Genomic DNA, 26,420 nt, shown 5'->3' with positions numbered 1-26,420 from the left:
ACTCTAGGAGGTGGATCAAAAAAGACCTTGCTGTGATTTATCTCAAAGAGTGTTCTTCCTATGTTTTCCTCTAAGAGTTTTATAGTGTACAGTCTTACATTTAGGTCTCTAATCCATTTTGAGTTTATTTTTGTGTATGGTGTTAGGGAGTGTTCTAATTGCATTCTTTTACATGTAGCTGTCCAGTTTTCCCAGCACCACTTATTGAAGAGACTGTCTTTTCTCTACATTATATCCTTGCCTCCTTTGTCATAGGTTAGTTGAGCATAGATGCGTGGGTTTATCTCTGGGCTTTCTATCCTGTTCCATTGATCTATATTTCTGTTTTGGTGCCAGGACCATATTGTCTTGATTACTGTAGCTTTGTAGTGTAGTCTGAAGTCAGGGAGTCTGATTCCTCCAGCTCCATTTTTTTCGCTCAAGACTGCTTTGGCTATTCGGAGTCTTTTGTGTCTCCATACAAATTTTAAGATTTGTTGTTCTAGTTCGGTAAAAAAATGCCATTGGTAATTTGATAGGGATTGCATTGAATCTGTAGATTGCTTTGGGTAGTACAGTCATTTTCACAATATTGATTTCCCAATCCAAGAACGTGGTATATCTCTCCATCTGTAGGTATCATCTTTAATTTCTTTCATCATTGTCTTATAGTTTTCTGCACATAGGTCTTTTGTCTCCCTAGGTAGGTTTATTCCTAGGTATTTTGTTCTTTTTGTTGCGATGGTAAATGGGAGTGTTTACTTCTCTTTCAGATTTTTCATCATTAGTGTATAGGAATGTAAGAGATTTCTGTGCATTAATTTTGTATCCTGCAACTTTACCAAATTCATTGATTAGCTCTAGTAGTTTTCTGGTGGCCTCTTTAGGATTCGCTAGGTAGTATCATGTCATCTGCAAACAGTGACAGTTTTACTTCTTCTTTTCCAATTTGTATTCCTTTTATTTATTTTTCTTCTCCCATTGTCGTGGCTAGGACTTCCAAAACTATGTTGAATAATAGTGGTGAGAGTGGACATCCTTGTCTTGTTCCTGATCTTAGAGGAAATGTTTTCAGTTTTTCACCATTGAGAATGATGTTTGCTGTGGGTCTGTCGTATATGGCCTTTATTATGTTGAGGTAGGTTCCCTCTATGCCTACTTTCTGGAGAGTTTTTATCATAAACGGGTGTTCAATTTTGTCAAAAGCTTTTTCTGCATCTATTGAGATGATCATATGGTTTTCCTTCTTCAATTTGTTAATATGGTGTATCACATTGATTGATTTGCGTATACTGAAGAATCCTTGCATCCCTGGGATAAATCCCACTTGATCAGGGTGTATGATCCTTTTAATGTGTTGTTGGATTCTGTTTGCTAACATTTTGTTGAGGATTTCTGCATCTATATTCATCAGTGACACTGGTCTATAATTTTCTTTTTTTGTAGTATCTTTGTCTGGTTTTGGTATCAGGGTAATGGTGGCCTCACAGAATGAGTTTGGGAGTGTTCCTTCCTCTGCAATGTTTTGGAAGAGTTTGAGAAGGATGGGTGTTAGCTCTTCTCTAAATGTTTGAAAGAATTCACCTGTGAAGCCATCTGCTCCTAAACTTTTGTTTGTTGGAAGATTTTAAATCATAGTTTCAATTTCATTACTTGTGATTGGTCTGTTCATATTTTGTTTCTTCTTGGTTCAGTCTTGGAAGGTTAAACCTTTCTAAGAATTTGTCCATTTCTTCCAGGTTGTACATTTTATTGGCACAGAGTTGCTTGTAGTAGTCTCTCAAGATGCTTTGTATTTCTGCAGTGTCTGTTGAAACTTCCCCTTTTTCATTTCTAAATTTATTGATTTGAGTCCTCTCCCTCTTTTTCTTCATGGGTCTGGCTAAAGGTTTATCAATTTTGTTTATCTTCTCAAAGAACTAGCTTTTAGTTTTATTGATCTTTGCTATTGTTTTCTTTGTTTCTATTTCATTTATTTCTGCTCTGATCTTCATGATTTCTTCTACTAACTTTGGGTTTTGTTTGTTTTTCTTTCTCTAGTTCCTTTAGGTGTAAGGTTAAATTGTTTATTTGAGATTTTTCTTGTTTCTTGAGGTAGGCTTGTATTGCTATAAATTTCCCTCTTAGAACTGCTTTTGCTGCATCCCATAGGTCTTGGATCATCGTGTTTTCGTTGTAATTTGTCTCTAGGTATTTTTTGATTTTCTCTTTGATTTCTTCAGTGATCTCTTGGTTATTTAGTAACGTATTGTTTAGCCTCCATGTTTGTGTTTTTCACTTTTTTTTCCCTGTAATTGAATTCTAATCTCATAGCGTTGTGGTCAGAAAAGATGCTTGCTATGATTTCAATTTTCTTAAATTTACTGAGCCTTGATTTGTGACCCAAGATGTGACCTATCCTGGAGAATGTTCCACTTACAATTGAGAAGAAAGTGTAATCTGCTGTTTTTGGATGGAGTGTCTTATAAATATCAATTAAATCTATCTGCTCTATTGTGTCATTTAAAGCTTGTGTTTCATTATTAATTTTCTGTTTGGATGATCTGTCCATTGGTGTAAGTGAGGTGTCAAAGTCCCCACTATTATTGTGTTACTGTCGATTTCCTCTTTTATAGCTGTTAGCAGTTGCCTTATGTATTGAGGTGCTCCTATGTTGGGTGCATATATATTTATAATTGTTGTATCTTCCTCTTGGATTGATCCCTTGATCATTATGTAGTGTCCTTCCTTGTCTTGTGTAACATTCTTTATTTTAAAGTCTATTTTATCTGATATGAGTATTGCTATTCCAGCTTTCTTTCGATTTCCATTTGCATGGAATATCTTTTTCCATCCCCTCACTTTCAGTCTGTGTGTGTCCCTAGGTCTGAAGTGGGTCTTTGTAGACAGCATATATATGGGTCTTGTTTTTGTATCCATTCAGTGAGCCTGTGTCTTTTGGTTGGAGCATTTAATCCATTCACGTTTAAGGCAATTATCAATATGTATGTTCCTATGACCATTTTCTTAATTACTATGGGTTTGTTTTTGTAGGTGCTTTTCTTCTCTTGTGTTTCCCACTTAGAGAAGTTCCTTTAGCATTTGTGGTAGAGCTGGTTTGGTGGTGCTGAATTCTCTTAGCTTTTGCTTATCTGTAATGTTTTTGATTTCTCCATCAAATCTGAATGAGATCCTTGCCGGGTAGAGTAATCTTGGGTGTAAGTTCTTCCCTTTCATAAGTTTAAATACATCATGCCACTCCCTTCTGGCTTGTAGAGTTTCTGCTGAGAAATCAGCTATTAACCTTATGGGAGCTCCCTTGTATGTTACTTATCATTTTTCCCTTGTTGCTTTCGATAATTTTTCTTTGTCTTTAATTTTTGTCAAATTGATTACTATGTGTCTCAGCGTGTTTCTCCTTGGGTCTATCCTGCACTTCCTGAACTTGGATGGCTATTTCCTTTACCACGTTAGGGAAGTTTTTGACTATAATCTCTTCAAATACTTTCTCCAGTTCTTTCTCTCTCTCTTCTCCTTCTGGGACCCCTATAATGCAAATGTTGTTGCATTTAATGTTGTCCCAGAGGTTTCTTAGGTTGTCTTCATTTCTTTTCATTCTTTTTCCTTTATTCTGTTCCATGGCAGTGAATTCCACCATTCTGTCTTCCAGGTCACTTATCCGTTTTTTTGCCTCAGTTATTCTACTATTGTTTCCTTCTAGTGTATTTTTCATTTCAGTTATTGTATTGTTCATCTCTGTTTGTTTGTTCTGTAATTCTTCTGGGTGTTTCCTATTTAATTCTTCTAGTTCTTTGTTAAACATTTCTTGCATCTTCTCTATCTTTGCCTCCATTCTTTTTCCGAGGTCCTGGATCATCTTCACTATCATTATTGTGAATTCTTTTTCAGGAAGCTTGCCTATCTCCACTTCATTTAGTTGTTTTTCTGGGGTTTTATCTTGTTCCTTTATCTGGTACAAAGTCCTCTGTCTTTTCATTTTGGCTATCTTTCTGTGAATGTGGTTTTCCTTCCACAGGCTCCAGAACTGTCCACCCTTTTGTTCTATCATTTCTGTTTTTTTTAATTACTGGGGATGGAATTCATCACTCATTCCTCCAAATCTTTCAGAGCACAGCCTCCCACTCAAGGTGGTATATAATAATAAATAACACTACTGAGTAGTCACTATGTACTTGGCACTATTCTAAGTGATTTAAATATGCTGTACTTAATCCTCACAATAAACAAATGAAGTAGGTACTAATACCATAATTTTACAATGAGGATGTTACTTTGCCCAAAGTAACGGATTTTAAGTGGTACAGCCACTAAATCTTTCTGTCTGGTAGCCCTTCTCCCTATGAGAATATCTTGTTAGTGCAAAAAAAGCAGGTGCTAACTAGTAGAACATTCAAAATCCAGATTCAGTTAAAATTCTATGGAAACTCCAAACTGATATCCATAATATCAACATTCCCACTTGATCCAAGAAAAGTCAGTCAACTCAGGACATCATCTGACAAGCATCATCCCTATTTTCTAGATGCTAGGATAGAACCAGCCTGATTCAGTAATAAGCACATGTGCCACTATGGGGCAGTGTCTATATCTTGTGTGTGCTCTGAACAGCGCTCACCTCAGAGTGAGTATTTGGGCTACACTTGAAAGTGGAATTAACTCAGGGACTTTCCCAAGACTAAACAGCAAGTGGCAAAACCAGGACTTCTGCAGTCTCTACTCTGGATATCAGCCATAGTCTGTACCTACTAGAAGTGAACTAGCTTCACAGAAGAGAATTCAGTCTGGTCCCATCAGAATCTACTGAGTCTGCCAACTTTCACAAACTAATAATACAGATGAAGAGGTTTAAATAAACATGACCACCTCAGGTTCCCTTTCAAATGATTTTACACAAGAAGGAATGCACTTGCACCTTCAGAAGGAGGAACCAACTTCAAATTGACAGGATTTCAGGAAACTCTGATTGAAAATCACATTTTTCTGACATCTCCCAGAATGAGAATTCATTGTAAGATCCTCTTCTCAATGAGCAGCAGCCTCTTATAAATTAATACTATCTCCTGCTCATGCCCTGAACTTCCTCAAGCAGCAACACATCACTCATATCTTCTTCATTTCCTTTCCTGTTGACCCATACAAGCCTCATGAATACCACCTAAGTATAAAATGAAAATTATAAGACAGACTCCCATAATCTTCTTAAAGAAAGCCCAAAAGGTAACTTCGACCTGGCAAAGTAAACTGATTTCCTGCTAGCTTAACTAACATTTATTGAGCGCTTATAATAACACAGGCATTGTATAAGGGGAAAAGGGATGCAAAATTATTGAGGTATATGGTCCCTGCCTTGAGAAGCTCACTATTAAGTGGAAGAAGGGCATATTCTAATATTTCCTTATAAAGAAATAAAATAAACATTATTTTCCCAGGATTTTTTTTCAAATATGTCCTCACTTACTCCAAGCTATTGCCAAGATATCAAGCTCACCAGGCCTCCTTACTTCCAGCTGCCTAGTAACATCTCCATGTGCATATCCCATGACAACTTGATCTCAGCATACCAGACTAGCTCCCCTATACCTCCTTCTATAGCCACCCAAACCTTAAAAAAATCTGCTCTAGGGCTTCCCTGGTGGCGCAATGGTTGAGAGTCCGCCTGCCGATGCAGGGGACACAGGTTTGTGCCCCGGTCCGGGAAGATCCCCCATGCCGCGGAGCAGCTAGGCCCGTGGGCCATGGCTGCTGAGCCTGCGCATCCGGAGCCTGTGCTCCGCAACGGGAGAGACCACAACAGTGAGAGGCCCACATACCGCAAAAAAAAATCTGCTCTACTTTTACTAATCCATATCCTGGTCAATGAAATTCCCATTTACCCAATTTCTCAAATTAGAAAACTTAGCCCACTGTCTCTCCCCAGTCACTAAATCATATTACAGCTATCTTAGAAATATTTCTAAAATCCATTCCCCTCCTCTTCATTCCCACGGCCACATTTTATTCAGACTCTCAGTCAACTGCAACAACTCTAATTAGTCTCACTGCCTCATTTCTCATTACCTTAATCTGCACTTGTCACTCCCTAACATTAAAACGCTCCAATACCTCCCTACTCTCTTTTCAGTCTCACCTGGCAATTTCCCCACCACACATCCTGTTTTGGACAAATTTCTGACACTTAAACATCATGTTATTTTTTTTTCCTCACACTTTCACCATGCCTTTACTCATGCTGTTGTCTCCATCTGGAATGCCTTTCTTTACTTGTGCAACCTCCTACCCATCTTCCAACACCCAACTCAAGTATCTCCTCCCTACAAACATTTCCCTGACTTTCCAGGCAATGGTAATATTTCCTTCACACCATATAAATTCCTTTTAATGGATATGTAACACACAACACTACAATTTTCATGTGAATATGTCTCTCTGATGTTCTTGAAGAAAGATATTCATATTTCTAACCCCAGTGCCAGTTACATAATAAGTGCTCAATAGGGACTTCCCCAGTGGTCCAGTGGGTAAGACTCTGCACTCCTAATGCATGGGGCCTGGGTTCGATCCCTGGTTGGGGAACTAGATCCCGCATGCATGCCGCAACTAAGAGTCCGCATGCCACAACTAAAAAGTCCGCATGCTGCAACTAAAAGATGCCACATAGGTTAAGAATCCACCTGCCAATGCAGGGGACACTGGTTCAAGCCCTGGTCCAGGAAGATCCCACATCCCATGGAGCAACTAAGCCCATGCGCCATAACTACTGAAGCTGCGCTCTAGAGCCCATGAGCCACAACTACTGAAACCGTGTGCCACAACTACTGAACCCGTGTGCCACAACTACTGAAGCCCGTGTGCCCAGAGCCTGTGCTCCGCAACAAGAGAAGCCACCGTAATGAGAAGCCTGCGCGCTGCAACGAAGAGTAGCCCGCGCTCGCCGCAACTAAAGAAAAGCCTGCGCGCAGCAATGAAGACCCAATGCAGCTATAAATTAATTAAAAATAAAAAATTAAAATGAAAGATGCCACATGCCGCAACGAAGATCCCACATGCCGCAACTAAGACCCGGTGCAGCCAAAAATGCATTAAAAAGAAAACTTAACAAGTGCTCAATAAATGTGTGTTTAATAAATTGTGTGCCCTCATATATCCTGGATCAATTTGTTATTTTGTTATTTTCCCAAAATTTTATGGATTCTTGAACTTGGCTCTATGTAAAAGTCCAACTTTCATAACACTGCTTTGAGTTTTCAAGAGGTTTTATTATTATTATTCAAATGTCGAACAAGTGTAGGAATTATAATGCCTAAACATCCAATGAAAATACGTTAAAGGCTCCCCTATTCATTAAGGAACGAATGAGAGTCCCCCTTCACAATCCTAACTAGAAGGATCCACCTTTCTCTAGACTGATTGATCTGATATCCGGAAAAGCCCTCACATAGGAACTACTATGCACACAAGACCAACTGAAGGTACACCCAAAATAATTCCAATTAACTTGTGCTAAATTAAGAGCAGGGACACAAATCCTATTTGCCCTGGTTTACAAAGTCAGAGAGAGTACAGAATAGCAAAGAAACAGCTCTCACTGAACTCAAAACTTTTTCCGGAGAGGAAGAATTGGTGAGGGTCGGATGATCCACATTTATTCGGGCCTGCCCAAGTTTCTACTTCCCCATGTCGAAAGGCAGCACTCCTCAGTTTCTGATAGTTCTTCCCCAGGGAACCAGTTTTTATCTCCTGTTTCTTCCCTACACTTGCCTGGAAACAGGTTCGTTTCCCAGGTTCACACAGAGTAACCAGAGAAAACACGGTAGCTTCAATGATTGTGTGTAAAGGGCGGGCTGAAGCCCGGCGATCAGAGACTGTAAAGAGGAGACGGGGACCTTCCGGGACGCCTGATGACTTCGGGCAGACAGGGCTTCCTCTAGCCCTTCTCCGAGGTCTTGCCCCACGCCCTCACCCCAGAAACAGGCTGGGAAGAAGGCCACTCGGGTGGGAAACACCTGGGAGGAAAGCTTTCAACGTAGCCTGAGGGGTCGGAGTCAGCCTCTTGCTGGGTCAAAGGTCGGCGCCTCGGCTGCCAGGAGGGCCCAGCAGGGACCCGGAGCGAGAGGCGTGTGACCGGCACTGGAGGGTTAGAGGGACCGGCAGCTGGAGTAGCGAGCCGCTTCTCTCTCCGCTCCGCCGCCCGCAGCCTCTGCGCTCCTCGGCAGCTGCCCTCCCTCCCTCTCCCCGCATAACCCCTGTCGTGCCCTAGCGAGCGCAGGCCCCGCCTCCAGGGCCGCCTCAGGGCCAAGGCCTAGTATGGCAGTACCCGCAGAGGTTGGCCAGGTTCGGAGACCGGCCCGGGCCGGCGCTGCTTACCGAGCGCCGCTTACCCTGCCTCCTCCTCCACCACCCGCGCCGCTCCCGGACCGGCTCGCTCCCGTCGCCACCGACGCCGCAGCTGCTCCGGGCTCACAGACGCGCTCCCGACCTCCCCAGACCCTTCCCCCGGCCCGCCGTGCCCCGCAGGATCCTAAAGCCTGCCGCGTGATGCGTTCGCCCGCGCCGACTGCCTGAGGCTGGCTCGGACCACGATTCCCAGCAACCATCACAAAGACTACGACTCCCAAAATGCACCACGAGAAAGAAATTAGCAAAAGAAACATGTATCGAGAGTCTACTGGATGCAAGTTGAATTAGCAGTTTCTTTAAATATGACAGACCCTGAAATCGGCAATTCCACTTCCAGGAGTAAATACATCCTCTAAAAACACTGGCAAAGTTTGGAAAGATATATGTTCCAAGCTCTTTATTGCAACTCTGTAAGTGAAAGATTGGAGACAAACTCATTCAATCAACATATATGTAATTGTGTGCCTGCTATGTACAAAGCACCGTGTAAATCTGTGTCAACTTGGCAAGTTACCTCTCTGAGTCTCAGTTTTCTCACACGCAAAATGGAAGATTAAAAAAAGACATGCAGAAAATAAAATTAAAAAAAAAAAAGAATCTGGAAAAAAAAACCAAAAAAAAAGACATGCCGGGCAGTGTGTGCGTGTGTGTATGTGTCTCCTTATAATGACTTTATAAAGTTGGTACCTCACAGATAACAAAAAAAAAAAAAAAGGTTTTGAGTGATTAAACAGCTTGCTTAATGTTCTAGAGTTAGTAAGAGGTGAAGGAAAGTTTAAACCCAGATCTATCAGGAAAGAGGTCTTAATAGCCCAAAAGCCCAGGTAACTTTTAATTTTTCTTGTCTGTTTACACAGTGGCATAAAACATGATTAGTGGTAAAAAGTTGTACCCTAATAGGATATAAAAAAAGAGTGAGAAGTGGTAATACGAAGGCATCTTGAGGTGAACCCCAAGAACTATTGTTCCTGAACATGAGTTAGAAGCCTCCTGTACAGCTGAAAGAACCCCTTCCATACCTGACTTCCTTTTAGCATATCTTTGTTGAGCACCTACTGAATACCCAATTCTGGGAGTAGTAAAAAGAAAAACAGTTACAATTCTGAGATTATATTGTAAGAAAGTGATAGACAGATGATAGATAGAAAAATAGATATACAATTAAATGTTTTAAATATCAAACAGTGAATTATCGAAGGTAAGCTTAGAAAAGCTCAAGCTGTAAATGCCCTGAAAATTCAGAGAATGGAAAATTCCCTGTCAATCTTCAGAGGCTTTTTGGGGGAAGATGAAGATGAAATTAAGTCTTAGAGGAGAGAAGAAAAGGAAAGGTGAAAGTGTGAAGGTGAAGAAACACAATACACTGGTGGGAATTGAATTAAATACAGATTCAGCAGAGGGTAAGTTTATAAGTCCACAGACTGAGTAGGTAAGAGCGCAACCTCTGGGATACTGTGGAAATGAATCCCAGGCTGGCTACCTACTAGATGTATGACTTTGGACAATTAAATGAGCTCTCTAAGCCTTAGTTTCCTATCTGGAAAATGGGGATAATAAAATGCCTATGTTATATTGGTTTGGTTATCCAGCACTGAGCCCTTCCCCTCCTTTTCTGGGGGCCTTTTCTTTTGGGTAGAGTCTTTTTTTTTTTTTTTTTTTTGGTACGCGGGCCTCTCACTGTTGTGGCCTCTCCCATTGAGGAGCACAGGCTCCAGACGCGCAGGCTCAGCGGCCATGGCTCACGGGCCCAGCCGCTCCACGGCATGGGGGATCTTCCCGGACCCGGGCACGAACCCGTGTACCTTGCATCGGCAGGCGGATTCTCAACCACTGCGCCACCAGGGAAGCCCCTTTGGGTAGAGTCTTGATGGAAAACCAGGCCCTGGGCAACCAAGATAAGTGAGCTCATGTGACCTGGGCTTGGCCACTAGGTGCAACCTCCAAGGGCTTCAGCTCTTGATCAAGAGATGCAGAGATGAAAAGATGGTCAGAACTCATTCATAACAGGTGCTGTCCACAAATGCAGTGACCAAGTCATGCAGCACCAGGGGCTGTGGTGTCCTGGCTGTATGGTTCCTGCAGAAAAATAGTTGTGCTTCCTATTTCCTGGTCTTCAGAGAGTTTGGGTTCCTGCACATTTTCTAAGCCTGTTCTTCCTGTCTCCTGCAGATTCTGTGACCCTCCCCACACCAATGTTCTTCTAGTAAATTTCATTTTTTTTCCATATTTCTGTAACTATTCTATAACTCTTAAAAGGTTCCTAAGTGATATCACACACACAAACATGTGCCTACTCAAGCTTACTCATTCTTTCACCAAACATCTATTGAAGTCTTTCTTTGTGCCAGGCTCTACTCTAAAAGTGAGGATACAACATAATGTACAACACGATAAGTATAATTAACACTGCTGTAAATCCTAAGGGTTCTCATCAGAAGGAAAACAGATTTTTTTTTCTATTTCTTTAATTTTGTATCAATATGAGATGATGGATATTCACTAAATTCATTGTGGTAATATGTAAGTCAAATCATTGTGCTGTACACCTTAAACTTATACAATGCTGTACATCAATCATGTCTCAATAAAACGGGAAGAAAAAATTTAAAATACAGTGGCATATACATACATGCATGCTTTTGTAACCATCAGAAATATGCACGTGTGTATCCATCAGAAATATGGCTAAAGGGACTTCCCTGGTGGCACAGTGGTTAAGAATCCACCTGCCAATGCAGGGGACGTGGGTTCGAGCCCTGGTCTGGGAAGATCCCACATGCCACGGAGCAACTAAGCCCGTGCACCACAACTACTGCGCCTGCGCTCTAGAGCCCGCGAGCCACAACTACTGAAGCCCGTGTGCCTTGAGCCCGTACTCCACAACAAGAGAAGTCACCGCAATGAGAAGCCCGTGCACCACAATGAAGATTAGCCCCTGCTCGCCGCAACTAGAGAAGGCCCGTGCACAGCAATGAAGACCCAATGCAGCCAAAAATAAATAAATAAACTTAAAAAAAAGAAATATGGCTAAAAATACTCAAAAAATATGTAGTGTTACACAATACTGTAAATCAATACTTCAATTTTTTAAATGTAGTGTTTTGAAGTGAGGCTATAACAATGAAGGAAATCCCATGGCAACTAGGAACAGCTGGAAGAGGAGCAAATTTGGGGAGGAAGATGATGTTTAGGACATGTTGAGACTGAAATGTCTATGAGACATCCAGGCAGAAATATTTAGTAGACATTTGGATACCTTCATTGGAACTCAGCAGAGATCTCTGGAGTGTAGATAAATATTTTGGAGCCATTGTCCTAGTGGTAACGGTTCAAGCCATGAGCAGGGAATAAATGGCCTAGGAAGAGGGCTAAAAAAATATTAATAATATGGGGAGGAAAAAAGATAAAAGGGCCCCAAATGGAATTTAAAACCAGTATTTAAAGGATGGTGGAGAAAGAGGAACCAATGGCAATAAAAGTTCTGAAGACAGCACTATTTAAAAAAGAGGAGAATTAGAGGAGAAAGATGCTGTGGAAACTACAGGAGAGACTTTCAATAAGGAAGTTGTCAAATGTCTCAAAAGAGAAAAGGAAATTAAAATGCCTTGAAGACTTCAGGAAAATCTACTTCGGGTAAGTATTGGTTTGAGAAATGAATGGAAGGAGAGAAAGTAGAGGCAACAAATACTAGATCTTTGCAAGAAACTTGACTGTGAAATGAAAGGGAGAGGGAGTGATAGGAGTAAAGGTTGGGGGAGATGAGAATGAAAGAGTGACTTCCAGGACAGGACAGACTGGGGAGTATTTCTATGCCGAGAGCAAGAGGACAGAATGAGGATGATGAAACAGAAACAGATGCTTCTCAGGGAAGTTGCGTGGAAAGGGAGGGAGGGGCAAGCTAATGAAGGAGGGACTGGAGGAGGAGAGAGGAATACCACAGCACCTGAGAAGGTTAATCTGGGGTGGAAAGGACTCCTGCATATCAATTTGTAGGTGCTAAAGAGATTACACACAGACTCAGTGCCATTAAAGTATGTGTTCATTTTGTTTTCTAGCAAAATGTTAGTTTGGGTGACCTGTTGATACAGTGGTTTGGTGCATTGACCCTGGACCCAGATTGCCTGTGGTTGAAATCCCACCTGTATCTCTACTGCTTAACAGCTGTGTGATCTTGGTCAGTTTACTTTATCTCTCTGTACTTCATTTTCCTTATCTTTAAAAGGCGGGGTGGGGTGGGGGAGTCACACAGTAAGGGCTATGGAAGTACTAGCCATTATTATTTTTTCCACTAGTTTGTCATCTCCCTGAAGTTGAGGTTTTCTCTTTTGTTCAGGGTTGTCTACTCAGAGCCTAGCACTTAGTAGGTGCTCAATAAAAATTTCATGAATAAACTGGGATGAGAGAGCGAGGCGTGGAGGGAAGGGAAGACTTGGTAGTTGGATGCTGGGCGGGCTGGAAGCCAGATACCTTAGTCATACTCTGTGCCGCTCCGCGGTTTCCTGGGGCCTGAAGCAGCGGGCCTACATCCCGTCTCTGAGAGCTTCCCCAGGACTCGCGAGGTCGGAGCGCTGAGACGATGGTGTGCTCCGCGGCTCCACCCCCGCGAGGCTCCTGCGGCCCCGCCCCTGGTGGGCGGTGTTGTGCCGGCAGGGAGTATACCGGCTCCAGTCGCGAGCTAGCCGTGAGGGGCGGGGCCGGGCTGGGCGGGGCCGACTCAGCCCGGCTTTCGCTCACCTCATCAAAGAAGGGCGGAAGTCTCAACCCCAGTCTTGACCTCCCTTGGGAACCCGGCACCGAGAGCCGGGCCTCGCCCCACGGGGCGGCGGGCCTGGGCGTGCACTGGCGCGGGCGGCACCATGAAGCGTGCGGGAACTCTGCGCCTGCTCTCGGACCTGAACAACTTCAGCGGCGCGGCCCGGCTCCGGGAGTTGTTGGCCGGGGACCCAGCCGTCCGAGTTCGCTGCAGCCCGGACGGCCGCCACCTGCTGCTGCTGCGACCTCCGGGGGCACCGGGCCCGCAACTGCTGGTCGCGGTGCGTGGACCCGGCGCGGAACTGGAACGTGCCTGGCCAGCTGGCCAGCCCTCACCGCTAGACGCCTTCTTCCTACCGTGGCCGTCACGACCGGCGCTAGTCCTAGTGTGGGAGAGTGGCCTAGCCGAGGTGTGGGGCACGGGGGTGGGGCCCGGCTGGCGGCTGCTGCAGAGCACCGAGCTGTGTACTGGCGGTGGAGCCCGTGTGGTGGCCGTGGCGGCGCCCCGAGGCCGCCTGGTGTGGTGCGAGGAGCGTCAGGCCGGCGCTGAGGGCCGCGAAGGGCCTCCCGCAGTGGCTTTCAGCCACTGTGTGTGCGTCCGGACCCTGGAGCCCAGCGGGGAGGCCGGCACCAACCTGGGCCGTACACACATCCTGCTGCACAACTGCCCCCGTTTCGGGCTGTTGACCTCCCGCAAGGACCTGTTCCTGGTGCCCACTGCCACCACCTGGCCTGGCGTGGGCCACATTCTGCTCATCTGGAGCCCAAGCAAGGGCAAGGTGGTGGTGGCTGCCCCATGTCTTGGCCTCTCCCACAGTAAGAGCCTGAATCCTGGAGGAGGGGACCCGTGGGACTTCAGGACCCTGCTCCGAGGCCTTCCTGGGCTGCTGTCCCCCAGGCAGCCATTAACTGTACACACCTGGGCCCCAACTCCCCAGGGCCTGCTGTGGCTTGACTTCAGGGGCACTGTGAGCCTGGTGCAGCCCCACGGTGGTACCCGGGCTGTTGGCACCCTTCAGGAGGCACCTGCCAGCCTGGCAGGGTCTGCAGCACTGGGCGCATTTCATGGCACTCTGGCCTGTGTGCTGGGCTCCACATTGGAACTGCTGGACATGGGCAGTGGGCAGCTGCTAGAAAGGAAGGTCCTAAGTACAGATCGAGTACATCTGCTGGAACCCCCAGCCCCTGGCATGGAAAATGAGGAAGAGCTGGAGACCCGAGGGGGTCTTCGTTTGCTTTCAGCCGTGGGTCTGTTTCGAGTAGGCTGGGAAGCCCCACAAGGCCTTGAGCTGCCTTCAGCTGAAGATCTGGTGTTTGAGGAGGCCTGCGAGTACTACCAGCGGCGGAGCCTGCGGGGTGCCCGGCTCACCCCAGAGGAACTGAGACACAACAGCACATTCCGGGCACCTCAGGCCCTGGCTTCCATCCTCCAGGGCCACGTGTCCCCATCAACACTATTGACCACACTGAGGGCCGAGCTTCGGGATTACCGGGGCTTAGAGCAGCTTAAAGCCCAGCTGGTGGCGGGGGATGAGGAGGAGGCTGGCTGGACTGAGCTGGCAGAGCACGAAGTGGCACGGCTGCTGAGGACTGAGTTGATGGGAGACCAGCTGGCCCAGCTCAACACCGTTTTCCAAGCCCTCCCTACAGCGGCCTGGGGTGCCATCCTCAGGGCCCTGCAGCTCCAGCCAGATGGGAATGGCAGGCTGAGGTCCCAAGCTCCCCCTGACGTGTGGAAGAAGGTACTGGGTGTTACAACAGGTGGAAAGGAGCCACCCAGTGGGATACTGCCCCTCTTTGAACTCCTGTGCCGATGCCTCTGCCGGCTGGAGCCACGATGGCTGCCACCCTTTGTGGAGCTGGCACAGCAGCAGGGCGGGCCTGGCTGGGGATCAGGGGGCCCAGGGCTGCCCCTCTATCGCCGAGCCCTGGAAGTACTAGGTGAGGAGGGGACTAGGCCTGAAGCACTGGAGCTAGACCTGCTCTTGGGCAGTGGGCGGCCCAAAGCTGTGCTCCAAGCTGTGGGGCAGCTGGTGCAAAAGGAAGAGTGGGAGCGGGCTCTAGAGGCTGGCTTGGCCCTCAGCTCCTCCAGCCCCCTGCTTCGAAGTGAGATCTTCAAACTGCTGTTGGCCGAATTTGCCCGGCACCGCCGGCTTGATGCTCACCTCCCCCTCCTTTGCCGCCTGTGCCCACCAGACCTAGCTCCAACTGAGCTCCTGCTTCTACTGCGGACACACCTCCCAGATGAGTTGGAGCCCCCCGCCCCATTCCCTGAGCCTGGGGCAGAGCCCCCTCTCACTGTGGGCTTGCTCAGAGCCCTGCTGGAGCAGACTGGGACTCAAGGACGACCCTCTGGCCCAGTTCTAAGCCAATATGAGGACATTCTATGGGACCCAGGCACTCCACCCCCTACCCCACCTCGGGGACCTATGTCAGCCCTCCAGGCATCAGACCACCCAGGCCTGGAGGCATGGGCACCATCTGGACAGGGCCTTTGTGTGACTGACACAGGCTGAAAATTGTTTCTAGGACACAGTGATCAGGGAAAGGTGTCTAGGAGTTGGAGGGGGCCAGAGTGGGGACCTGTGTGTCCAATACTCACAATACTCTTCTGGAGCAATTTGTATATATATATATGTGTGTGTGCGTATAATAAATATGTTTGGTCTTTATCCTCAGGTTTCTGTCTTGGCGCAAAGCTCCTAAAACACTTGGAATTTCCTGAGTGATAGAAATATCTTTGTTATAACGTATGGACACCAAGGGGGGAAACTGGCGGGGGGGTAGGGGTCGGGGAGATGAATTGGGAGATTGGGATTGACACATATACACTAATATGTATAAAATAGATAACTAATAACCTGCTGTATAAAATAAAATTCAAAAAAAAAGAAAAACTACATTGCTGGTAGTAGTAATGGTGCTAACCACAGGAGATTCTGGATTTTAAATTTCAAAGTGATAGCTTTAGATTTTATGAGAGTAATAAACAGGAATAGATCCAATGGTTAATTGATGTGCCTTGATTTAGACAAACCTAATAGATTAAAATCCAAGCATACCTCAAAGATAAATTAAGGTCAAATAACTTACACTGCAAATAAATTTACAGTAGAAGCCATTTAAACAGCAAATCCTCACTACATTTTAAATATGATCTGATTCCTATTTTGGGAACATATTTATTAGATAAATTAAGGTGTGCTTTATCATAAAAATGAACACAGATGCAGGGGGAGAGAAAAAGCTAAAAAAAATTACCAGAAAATTTCAGATTTAAACTGGAGATTTAGTTAATATTATATCCAAATATTTTTTAAGTTTTGAATTGTTACTTCCCAAAGGTCAAAGTTTTCATTTTCAACAGAAAAAAGTTGCCTACAAGAAATATTAAAACAAATTAAATAGGGAAACTCTTTGAGGTGGTGGGACTTATTCCAGCTCCCTATGCTTTGTGTTGGAAAAATAAATAAAATTTAACAGTCCATGAGCTTGCTGTATAAAAATAAAATTAAATTAAATTTAAAAAAAAAGAAATGTCTTTGTTATAACAAGCCCCTTTAGACCAAACCTGCATTTACACTAATGAGGTAACTTAAAAGTGGGGACCCCTAGCGTCAGGATGGGGCTGGTCACCAGAAAGACCCGAGTGATGAAAGGGTTGGAACTTTCAGCTCCATCCTCAACCTCCTGGGAGGGGAGTGGGGCTAGAGACAGCTCTACAAAAGCTCCTGAACAGGGAAATTTGATGAGCTTCTGGCTTGGTGAACACATTAAGGTGCTGATGCACCCAGAGAGGGCATGGAAGCCCCATGCACACCCCTCACACCATGCCTTGCCCTATGCGTCTCTTCCATCTGACTGTTGTATCCTTTAATAAACTGGTAAACATAAGTATTTCCCTGGGTTCTGTTAGCCATTCTAGCAAATTATCAAACCAATTTATAGCATGGGAACTCCCAATTTATAGCCAGCTGATCAGAAGTACCAGTGACTTGTGACTGGCATTTGAAGTGAGGGCAGTCTTGTGGGATTGAGCCCTTAACCTGTGGGATCTGTGCTAACTCAAGGTAGTTAGTATCAGAATTGAGTTGACTTGCAGGACACCCAATTGATGTCCACAGAAAATTGATGGTTGGTGTTGGAAAACACTCCAGAAATGCATACACGGTTGGTGTGTTTTTCAATAGCCGAGGGCCTCATAGAGTTGGTTATAGAGGGAGTGGTTAAATCTGAATCTGTTGGCTAAAGTGACCACTTCCAATAATGAAAATAATTTACATTTATGAGCATTTAAAGTATACCAGTCACTCTGTTAGTCTTTAAATAGTCCCTCTTTTAATGTTTCTAATAGCCCCATCCTGAAAGTACTAATATTATCTCCATTTTACGGGTGAGGAAACAGAGATTTAGAAAGATTACTTGACCAAGGTCAGTCAGCTAGAAAGTAGTAGCTCTAAGATTTGAATCACTTCACTGTACAGCCCAATAGCTACTACCGGCTTGGGCTTGAAGCACTTCTCATTCCTGGCTCAATGCTAGCTTCTCTAGCCTGTTGTGAGGAGGGGGATCTGCAGAGGTACACACTTCCTTTCCCCAAGACTCTTCTGTTCCTGAGTAGGAACTGTGCTGGCCCTGAGCCCATGCTTGTCTCCCCCAGGATTTCTGGAGCAGCCACTGGATAAGGGGAAGATTTACCACAGACAGGAGAGCTACCTGCAGAGCCCTCTGGCTTGGTAACAAGAGTCACTGGAGGAGGGTTGCTTGGAGGCTAACTCCCAAAACTAAGAAAAAAGAGCGTCTCCAGAACATACTTCTGTTCATCTGGATTTAGTCAGCAGGACCACCTTTGAAGAGGCCTAGGCCCTCTGCCCACTTCTACCCAAGTGACCCCTCAGGCTGGTTCTGGGCTTAGGGTAGGACTCTGGATGCTGCTCCTCAGCATCACCCTGGGCCCCCAGGTATCCCTTGTCCAAGGCTTGGGCCCAAGGTAAGGACTACCTCTTAGCTTTGCCCTCAGCTAGGACCTGCAGCTTGGGTTCTGCTCAGCCTCATCCCGGACTTAAGGTGGCCCTTTAGGCTCATATGGGACTAGGGACAGTTCCTCAGTCTCGAGGAAGGGGGCAGCACCTCAGGCTTATACAGGGCTTGTGTTACTCCTCGGCCTCATGAAAGTCCAAGGATGGTACCTTGACCTCATCCAGAATTTGGATGGCTGTTGTCCTGGCCCTTAAGCCAGGTTGTCTACCAATATCAGGAGTCAAGCTACTGACTCTTAAGCTTCTGCTCCTCCCAGAGGCCCAGAACTAGGGACAGGTCATCCCTTGGCCTCTACCTCAGCCCTGGTTTGGGTGGGGTTCATCCTCCTCTTTAGTCTGGAGGCTGGGCCCATTATGGCCCCTCTGTGGGAAGCTGGGGATGGACAAAAGCAGGAATCTGTTTCCTGTTCATGATCCTGCTGAATCATGGTTGTTGTTTTTTGGGTTTTCTTTTTTGGCCACTCCGGGTGGCTTGTGGGATCTTAATTCCCTGACCAGGGATCAAACCCGCGCCCCCTGCATTGGAAGCGCAGAGTCCCAATCACTGGACAGCCAAGGAAGTTCCTCATTGTTGTTTCTTCTCAGCCTGAGATTGGCTTGGGCCTCTTTCTGTGCTTGGAGGGAAAAGAATTGTACTCAGTGGGTCTCTGGGGCATGGGCAAAAGAAGGGGGCCAGGTTTTTCCTTGGACTTGTTTGGCTCAAGGAATTTCCTCAGGGCCACCCACAAGTAGGGGAGCCACCCAGCCTGGCAGCTCTGAGGAGAGCAGGTGAGCTTAGATGGGAACTTTCACCTGCTGTTACAGACTTGGTGCTTGATTGCTCTTGTCCTTGCTCATGCTCCAGCTCCAGTGAGGAGGGTAAAGTGACCCCCAACCATGTCTCAGGACTTTGGAGAACAGCTCGGGGATATAGATATCATTGTGTGACTGGGTTCTGGTGGAGTGTGTGAGAGGAACATCAGAGAGCTGGCCCAGTGTGGTCTTCCTGAGTCAGAGGGCTCCAAGTAGGTGAGTGGAGATCCCAAGTCTGAGGTCTTTGGTTGGCAGGGAGTATTCTAGGATCAGAAAGTAGAGAGGGTCCCTAGACAGGATGTTGGGACCTGGGGATATGGGAGATCTGGGAGCTCTGAGGTCCTTGATCTTGGGTGCCTGGGTAAAGGGCGAAGTTCTGGGGCTGAAGGTTTTGAGCAGTGGACAAGATCCCAGGTCCAAAGTCCCTGGGCAGGAGGTGGTAGAAAGGCCTGAGTTCCCTGGGTAGGTGCATTTCCACAGGTATGCCTCATCTTTGGAGCATGCTACTCTCAAGTTCACTTGGTAGTAGTCTCTGGAAAGCTTGAAGGTGAAGCTAAGCTACACAAGACCAGAATGCAGCCTGGGCAAAGGAGAGGAAGCAAATCCTGAGGCTCCTCTACCTGCCTATATGGCCATGGAGCCCAATCCTCCCTTTTTCATCTCCCTACTGCCCACCCATATTCCCTTCCCTCACCAGGAGATTCACTGTTTAGACGCAGACCACGGTTTCCATGCCACCCAATGACTGGAACACAAGACTACAGCAACCCAGGACTTCCCTGGTGGCGCAGTAGTTAAGAATCCTCCTGCCAATGCAGTGGACACGGGTTCGAGCCCTGGTCCAGGAAGATCCCACATGCCGCGGAGCAACTAAGCCCACGAGCCATAACTACTAAGCCCGCGCGCCTAAAGCCTGTGCTCCGCAACGAGAGAAGCCACCGCAAAGAGAAGCCCGCGCACCTCAAAGAAATGTAGCCCCCACTCTCCGCAACTAGAGAAAGCCCGCGTACAGCAACGAAGACCCAACACAGACAAAAATAATTAAAAAAAAAAAAAAAAGACTACAGCAACCCAAGTCTTCCCCAACCCGCAAAGGCCAGAGATCAAAGCCCACCCCTTTCTCCTGTAGGAAACTGGTGGCCAGAGTGGGCTGTATCCAAACCACTCTGCTTTCCCCCCATACCCTGACCCAGCCATCAAGGGAACTTGTCCTTAGGAAGTGTTCCACACTGTACAAATGTACCAGAACTTGGTTCACACTTCCCCTTGGTGGTCAGGGAAAGAGAGGAAGTTGGAGAGTGGGGAGGGTGCAGCTCTAGACCCCCAGCTCCAGAGGGAGCCCCCTCAGGCTGGAATGCCTGGCACCCTTACTGCCCTGGAAGAAAGGAAGAAAAATCCTCAGAGTGGCTCCCCAGGGCCCCACTCAATCTCTTCTTAGGCACAGGCTCCCCCTGGTGGTTACTGTCATCACCGCCAGCTCCACCATTACCCTTAAACAAGCACACACTTGCCCATTTCTTGACTAAGACTGAAGAAGCCTTTGAAGGTGGTAAATTAAGGTTCTCTGAGGGCAAGAGAGGAGGAGAGGAAGAGGTCAGGGTAGAACTCAGGGAGCAAATCAAGGGGAGGCAAAGTGACCCTGGTCTTGTACTAGGACAGTATCACCCAGAAGAAAGAGGGACCTGAGCTGCCAGGATGCTTCCTCTCCAGGGTTGGAACTCTGCCCTAGCTACCAGACTGATCTGGATAATTTGAGCCAACTGAGGAGGAAGTTGAGGGCACAGCAGAGATTTCTGGGAAGGCACAGTGAGGTCATATTTTACATGAATTTGAAATATAGGAATAAGATGCTGGGCTTTATTCAAAATCAATAGTCTCACTTTATGCACAAAATGTGAAATGAAGGTGAATCTTCCTAAATATAAAACTTTTTGAGAATCACAATTTCAAGGCTAATGGACTGTGTGAATTATAAACTGCTTACACTATTACTGCATGCGTCCCCATTTCTGCTGGTAAACAAAAATTCAGGTGGGGAGGGAGGCTGAATCAGGCTGTGAGGTCAGGGCTGAGTGACCAGGGTCACTCACCAGTTGTAGGTAGAAGTCTTAGAGTGGTTTCTCTACTTCCCAGAGGGAGAGCCCGGGCCTGGCTCCAAAGGTCACTACACAGGAGCAAGAACAAAGGTGAGGAAAGACAGAGGCAGAGAGATGAGTAAGAGGATGAGGTTGGACCAGGAGAAGAGAGGAGACAGACAGATGGGAATGGGAAGAGGGACCTGGGGGAGGCAGGGAAATGCTCTCACTCTGGAGAGCAGAGGACGCTCTCAAGTGTGATTGCTGGAGGATGGAGGACAGAGCAGAGCAGAGGTCCCTTGGGGCCTCTCACCAGAATTATAGCCAGAGCGTAGAGCCAGTGGGACAGCTCATCTAGATTTGGTCTCCTAGAGCTTTCCATTATCTGAGAAAAGAAGGAAAAAGGAAGGAACTGTGAAGAGCTGAGGAAGGGGGAGGGGGGGTGGCCTGCACCAAGAATGAGGTCAGTCCACCTCATTTGGGCCTCGCTGAGCTAAAGGTTCTGGAGGGGCAGACTGTCCAGGTCTTTCATAGGTGTCAAGTCCTCAGGCTTTGGCAGCCACTCAGATTCCAAGGTGACATGCAGTCTTATCAAAGTCTCTATTATTCTTGTTTTGTACCAGGGAGAAGTGGGCATTGTCCCACCCTTAACCACCCCACAGAGGCTCTAGGAGGAGCCTAGAGCCCCAGAACTGGGGGGCAGAGCCTCCCCAGCATAGAGCCCTTCCCACAGAGCCGTGATGCTGGATGTGGGAAGGCTACAGTGGGGGAAGGAAAGGGAAGGCTGATTGGAGGCATAGAGGCAGAGGGAACCCAAGCATAGCCAGGTCAGTGTCCTGGGCCAAGGCAGGGGGGACACTTACGTGGATATCACTGGAGAGTTATCCAGAGGGGAAACCAAGTGACTGCTCATCACTGACTAGATTGGTTCATTGTTCTCATAGCCCTTTGGGGATAGTGGAGGGTCAGTATGGGCAAGAGGTGATTCATGGGAAGCCTAGGAGAGGGAGGATGGACACATCAGTGACCCACTTCCTCCCTCCACCAACTGGTCAGGCCCTAGTGAGTTCCCCAGCAAGTAGGTCTCCCCTGTAAATGTTGGGGAAGAAAACATAAGGTGGGCTTTATGGGGTATAAGGGAATGGCTGCTTCAAAAGAGAGGAATGGAATGGCTCCAGAGTAGAAAGTTTGGAAGTGGATGGCCAAGAGGGATCAAACCAGAGAAGAAGAGTCAGAAAAACAGAGTGGGGAACTCTGGTTGGATTTCCTAAACCTTTGTAGTTTCTCCAATAAAAGATATAGTTTCTCCTTGTAGACAGCAGCACCTTCCCAGCTGGTCCCAGATCTCGCTACTGAGACCCTGAAGAGGTGTGTTTTTTGTTTTAATGACAAACTTAACTGGACCTGGGAGTAGGCTCTTGATTCTCTGTCAGTTTTGTTAGCCTTGTCCATCATCCCCTTAATTATATCAGTCAGACCCTTAACTCAAAGAGGGCTCATTTGCTTGGCATGAGGGAAAGCCAGGAGGAGAATCTGTGGTTAACCCATTTCTTCCCCTATGAATAGTTTTTTGGAAGCAGAGTTCCAAGGGGTCATGTATGTGGGAACGGCTGAGGAGCCATCAAGAAAACAAGAGGGAGCTCTTCTCAGCACTGCCTGTGGAGGTGGCAGCCATCTCCTACTAGGCGTCATGGCCACCCTCAGACCCCTCACAAAGCCCAAGATTATCAGAAAGAGGACCAAGAAGTTCATCTGGCACCAGTCAGACTGATACGTCAAAATTAAGCAGAACTGGCGGAAACCCAGAGGCATTGACAGTAGAGTGCACAGGAGATTCAACGGCCAGATCTTGATGCCCAACATAGGTTATGGGGGCAACAAGAAAACAAAGCACATGCTGCCCAGCGGCTTTGGGAAGTTCCTGGTCCACAAGGTCAAGGAGCTTGAAGTGCTGCTGACGTGCAACAAATCTTACTATGATGAGATTGCTCACAACGTCTCCTCCAAGAACCACAAAGCCATTGTGGAGAGAGCAGCCCAGCTGGCCATCAGAGTCAACAATCCCAATGCCAGGCTGTGCAGCGAAGAAAATGAACAGACAGCTCATGCACACATTTTGTTTGTGTTAATAAGACCATAAAACTCAGCAAAAAAAAAAAAAGAGGGAGCAGTTGTCAGTCCGTCAACTCTGCCCTGCCTCTCCCATCACTGTGCCCAGCTTCAATTCCCCATCACAATCCTGTCAAGCTCTGGTCATCTCTTTTTCCTCACATCTCTCACATCCATCTCTCAAAGTAATGGATTCTCAGCTTATGTGTATTGACCACTCAGTGGACAAACCCACTGGCTTATGTGTATTGACCACTCAGTGGACAAACCCACTGAGTCCATCAATACACTGAAATTCTTAACAGGTTGAATTCAACAAATCTTCTGTATTATAAACTCTGTTGATATCCCAATATCCTCCACTTGGGTATTCACATCTGGGTGGGGTGGTGGAAATGGAGTGGTAGTACAAAAGAAGGATCTGGAGCTGGGGGGTACCCATCCCATATGTGCCACAATGTCTGCACCCTCTTATCCACTCTTTCTGGAATACCATGGAGAGACTGTGGGTCCCCTACTGGTGTTCCAACTTTCTCTAACCCCAAATCCATGCAACTAATTCTAGGAAAGGGGGGATTAGGAGTTGGCCCTACTGGGACTTCTTTGGTGACTCTCCTAAAAAATCATTCCATAAAGGGGCTATTCCTGCATGAGGCTGAGGAAATACAGAGGTGAGAAAAGCCAACTGGGAGGTGCTCAAATGTAGCCATACAGAGAGGTAAAGGGGAACATGAATGGTTGTCCTGGTTCGTGTCTTCAGGCCAGATCTAAGTGGAGAGGCTGGCTGCCCTTTCATTCCATGGACCAGGGTTGGCAGAAGTTTCCCAGGTTTCTGAAATTTTCAAACCTTCCTCAGACTTCGGGCCTCCTTCCACATAGTGACCAACTGTAAAAGCTTTGAAAGGAAAAGGTACCATGCAATTGTCTTTAGGGAGATCTTAACGGGGGGGGCGGGGCAAAGAGGTGTGAGGAGAACTGGTGCCTCACTCAGCATCCAGTCTAGAGGCGTGAGGACCCCCAGAGATTGAATGGGTAGGAAGCAGCCTGAGGCTCTTGCAGTTTGTAGAAAAAAGAAAGGAGGCATGAGGTAGTACCAGCTGCAAGGCTTCTACGGCTCCCAGTTCAGGAAGAGAATCCCCAGAGTGGGAAAGAAAAGAACCCAGCTGAATGGGTAGGTCCTGGCAAGTAAGGAAGAAACAGGGATCGGGGAGCTAGCTTGGTTTGGCAAAAAGACCCTTATGGGGGCTTAACCCTGATGGCTTCCCCAGCATATTAAGACCACCCTCGGGAACAGTCCTACTTTGTTGATGATCATATAGGGGTTCATTTTCAAAAATGTATTTAACACTGAGATCAGCTCATTAACATCTGGGAGCTGGAGAAAGAAAAAGGGGGAGGGCAAAGACTAAGGCCATGTGTCTGGCTTGCCTCACTGGCCTCATGGAGGCGGAAACTCCCCCTTGGTACCCTTCCAAATCCTCACACGACAGACACAACACCCTCCCATTGTTCTATAGAGAACAGTGGTCTGGATTCTGCCAATGCTGACCCTTCCCCGCCACCAACATTTGTGTGCCTGTCTCAATTTAAAGGCTCTTGGGGACTAGGCTGGGAATCAAATTCTCCATCATAAAGGGGCTTCTTTGGGAATTCACTGGCGGTCCAGTGGTTAGGACTCTGTGCTTTCACTGCTGAGGGCGCAGGTTCTATCCCTGGTCAGGGAAATACGATCCCACAAGCTGCACAGGGCGTGGCCAAAAAAAAAAAGAGGGCTTCTTTAAGTAGGGACAGATTTCTCCTCTCAGAGTCAATGACTCCCCAAGAGTGGGCTTAGGTTTCCTCCATCCAATTGGAGGCACATGTAGTGGGCTGAATCATGGCCCCCAAGTGATATGTCCACCCAGAACCACAAAATATGACCTGATTTTGAATCAGCGTCCTTGCAGAGTTAATCAAGGTAAGGATCTCAAAAAGAGGTCATCCTGGACTAGGGTGGGTCCTAAATCCAAGAATGAGTATCCTTATAAGACAGAAAAGGAGACAACACAGAGACACAGAAGGAGAAGGTCATGTGAAGACAGAGCAGAGATTGGAGTGATGGGTCTACAAGCCAAGGAATGCCAAGGATTGCTGCTAGCTCCCAGAAGCTAGGAAAGAGGCATGGGATGGATTCTCCTCAGAGCCTCCAGAACAAACCAACCTTGTGGGCACCTTAGTTTTGAACTTCTGACCTCCAGAACTGTGAGAGAATAAATTTCTGTTGTTTAAAGCCACAAAGTTTGTGATAATTTGTTACTGCAGCCCTAGAAAGCTAATATACACCCCAAGAATGAGGTGGGGTCTCCCTCATCAGGTCTCCCTAAGGACGGGGTATATATCTTGGGTGGAGGCTATCTTTTCTGGGTCAAACTCAGGGTAGCAGTAAAGAGCTAAAGGTCTCGGGAGGGCCCCTCACCAAGCTAAGGCTGAGGTTGGGCCTTAGGCCATGAACTTGCACTTGCTGGTAGAGCTCCCTGCACTTGCCCAGGGTGCTATAAGGCTGCTGCCAGGGTCTGGAGCTCTGACCCCTCTTCCTAGAGAGCTGAGAGGCAAGGTCCCCATTGCTTGGCAATACCTTCTTCAACGCTGCTTTGGTTGCTAGGAGAGGAGCCAAGAGCAACAAACAGGACCCAGGCTCTGGTGTTGATAGTGGGAAGAGGACCTGGCTTTGACCTTAGCCTGGGAAGAAACTGCTCTGCCAGGCCACGCCTTGGATAACTTCCACCCACCCCTCCCCAACACACACACACACACACACACACACACACACACACACACACACGCACACACTGGAAGAGCATTTCACACCTCAGAGTACCTCCCTGGACTTCCCTGGTGGCGCAGTGGTTAAGAATACGCCTGCCAATGCAGGGGACATGGGTTCGATCCCTGGTCCGGGAAGATCCCACATGCCGCGGAGCAACTAAGCCCTTGTGCCACAACTACTGAGCCTGTGCTCTAGAGCCTGAGAGCCAGAACTACTGAGCCCATACGCCGCGACTACTGAAGCCCGTGTGCCTAGAGCCAGTTCTTCGCAACAAGAGAAGCCACTTCAGTGAGAGGCCCACGCACCACAACGAAGAGTAGCCCTTGCTCGCCGCAACTAGAGAAAGCCCACGTGCAGCCAAAAATTAAAGAAAAAAAAGTAACTCCCTGTCATCTACTTCATCTGATCCTCCTACCCTCTGAAGCCCACAGAGCAGCAGTTATGATGCCCATATTACAGAGAAAACTAAGC

At 46.9% G+C, this 26,420-nt stretch overlaps 2 protein-coding genes, 1 non-coding gene and 1 pseudogene across 7 annotated transcripts in view; 3 read left to right on the top strand and 1 right to left on the bottom strand.

Annotated features, from left to right (window-relative positions):
- The window catches only part of ARMH3 (armadillo like helical domain containing 3), a 173,601-nt gene extending 160,541 nt beyond the window's left edge, over positions 1-13,060 (bottom strand). Inside the window, exon 1 of one of the 5 annotated variants that reach the window (XM_067709617.1) lies at positions 12,844-13,060. In XM_067709617.1, coding sequence (XP_067565718.1) covers positions 12,844-12,852 — 9 coding nt within the window. In that variant the 5' untranslated portion in view covers positions 12,853-13,060. Of the gene's footprint in view, positions 1-8,343; positions 8,589-12,843 lie in introns of those variants that run through there. The other 4 variants (XM_067709614.1, XM_067709616.1, XM_067709613.1 and 1 more) reach the window with 4 other exon arrangements.
- On the top strand, positions 6,480-6,552 carry TRNAR-CCU (transfer RNA arginine (anticodon CCU)). Its single transcript has one exon. It is a non-coding gene; the product is annotated as a tRNA-Arg (tRNA).
- Positions 13,054-15,800, top strand: HPS6 (HPS6 biogenesis of lysosomal organelles complex 2 subunit 3). Its single transcript, XM_067709619.1, has one exon. It carries the CDS (start codon positions 13,233-13,235, stop codon positions 15,642-15,644), a length of 2,412 nt encoding a protein of 803 aa, XP_067565720.1. The 5' UTR covers positions 13,054-13,232; the 3' UTR covers positions 15,645-15,800.
- A 6,924-nt stretch (positions 15,801-22,724) lies between these two features.
- On the top strand, positions 22,725-23,174 carry LOC137209501 (large ribosomal subunit protein eL32-like; annotated as a pseudogene).
- Positions 23,175-26,420: the final 3,246 nt, after the last annotated feature.

The sequence above is a fragment of the Pseudorca crassidens genome, chromosome 16, assembly GCF_039906515.1.
Source record: "Pseudorca crassidens isolate mPseCra1 chromosome 16, mPseCra1.hap1, whole genome shotgun sequence".
Lineage (NCBI taxonomy): Eukaryota > Metazoa > Chordata > Mammalia > Artiodactyla > Delphinidae > Pseudorca > Pseudorca crassidens.
This window is presented reverse-complemented; position numbering and strand designations above follow the sequence as displayed.

Coding starts and splice junctions, on each gene's coding strand:
- HPS6 (XM_067709619.1), top strand. CDS start 13,233: ATGAAGCGTGCGGGAACTCTGCGCCTGCTCTCGGACCTGAACAACTTC.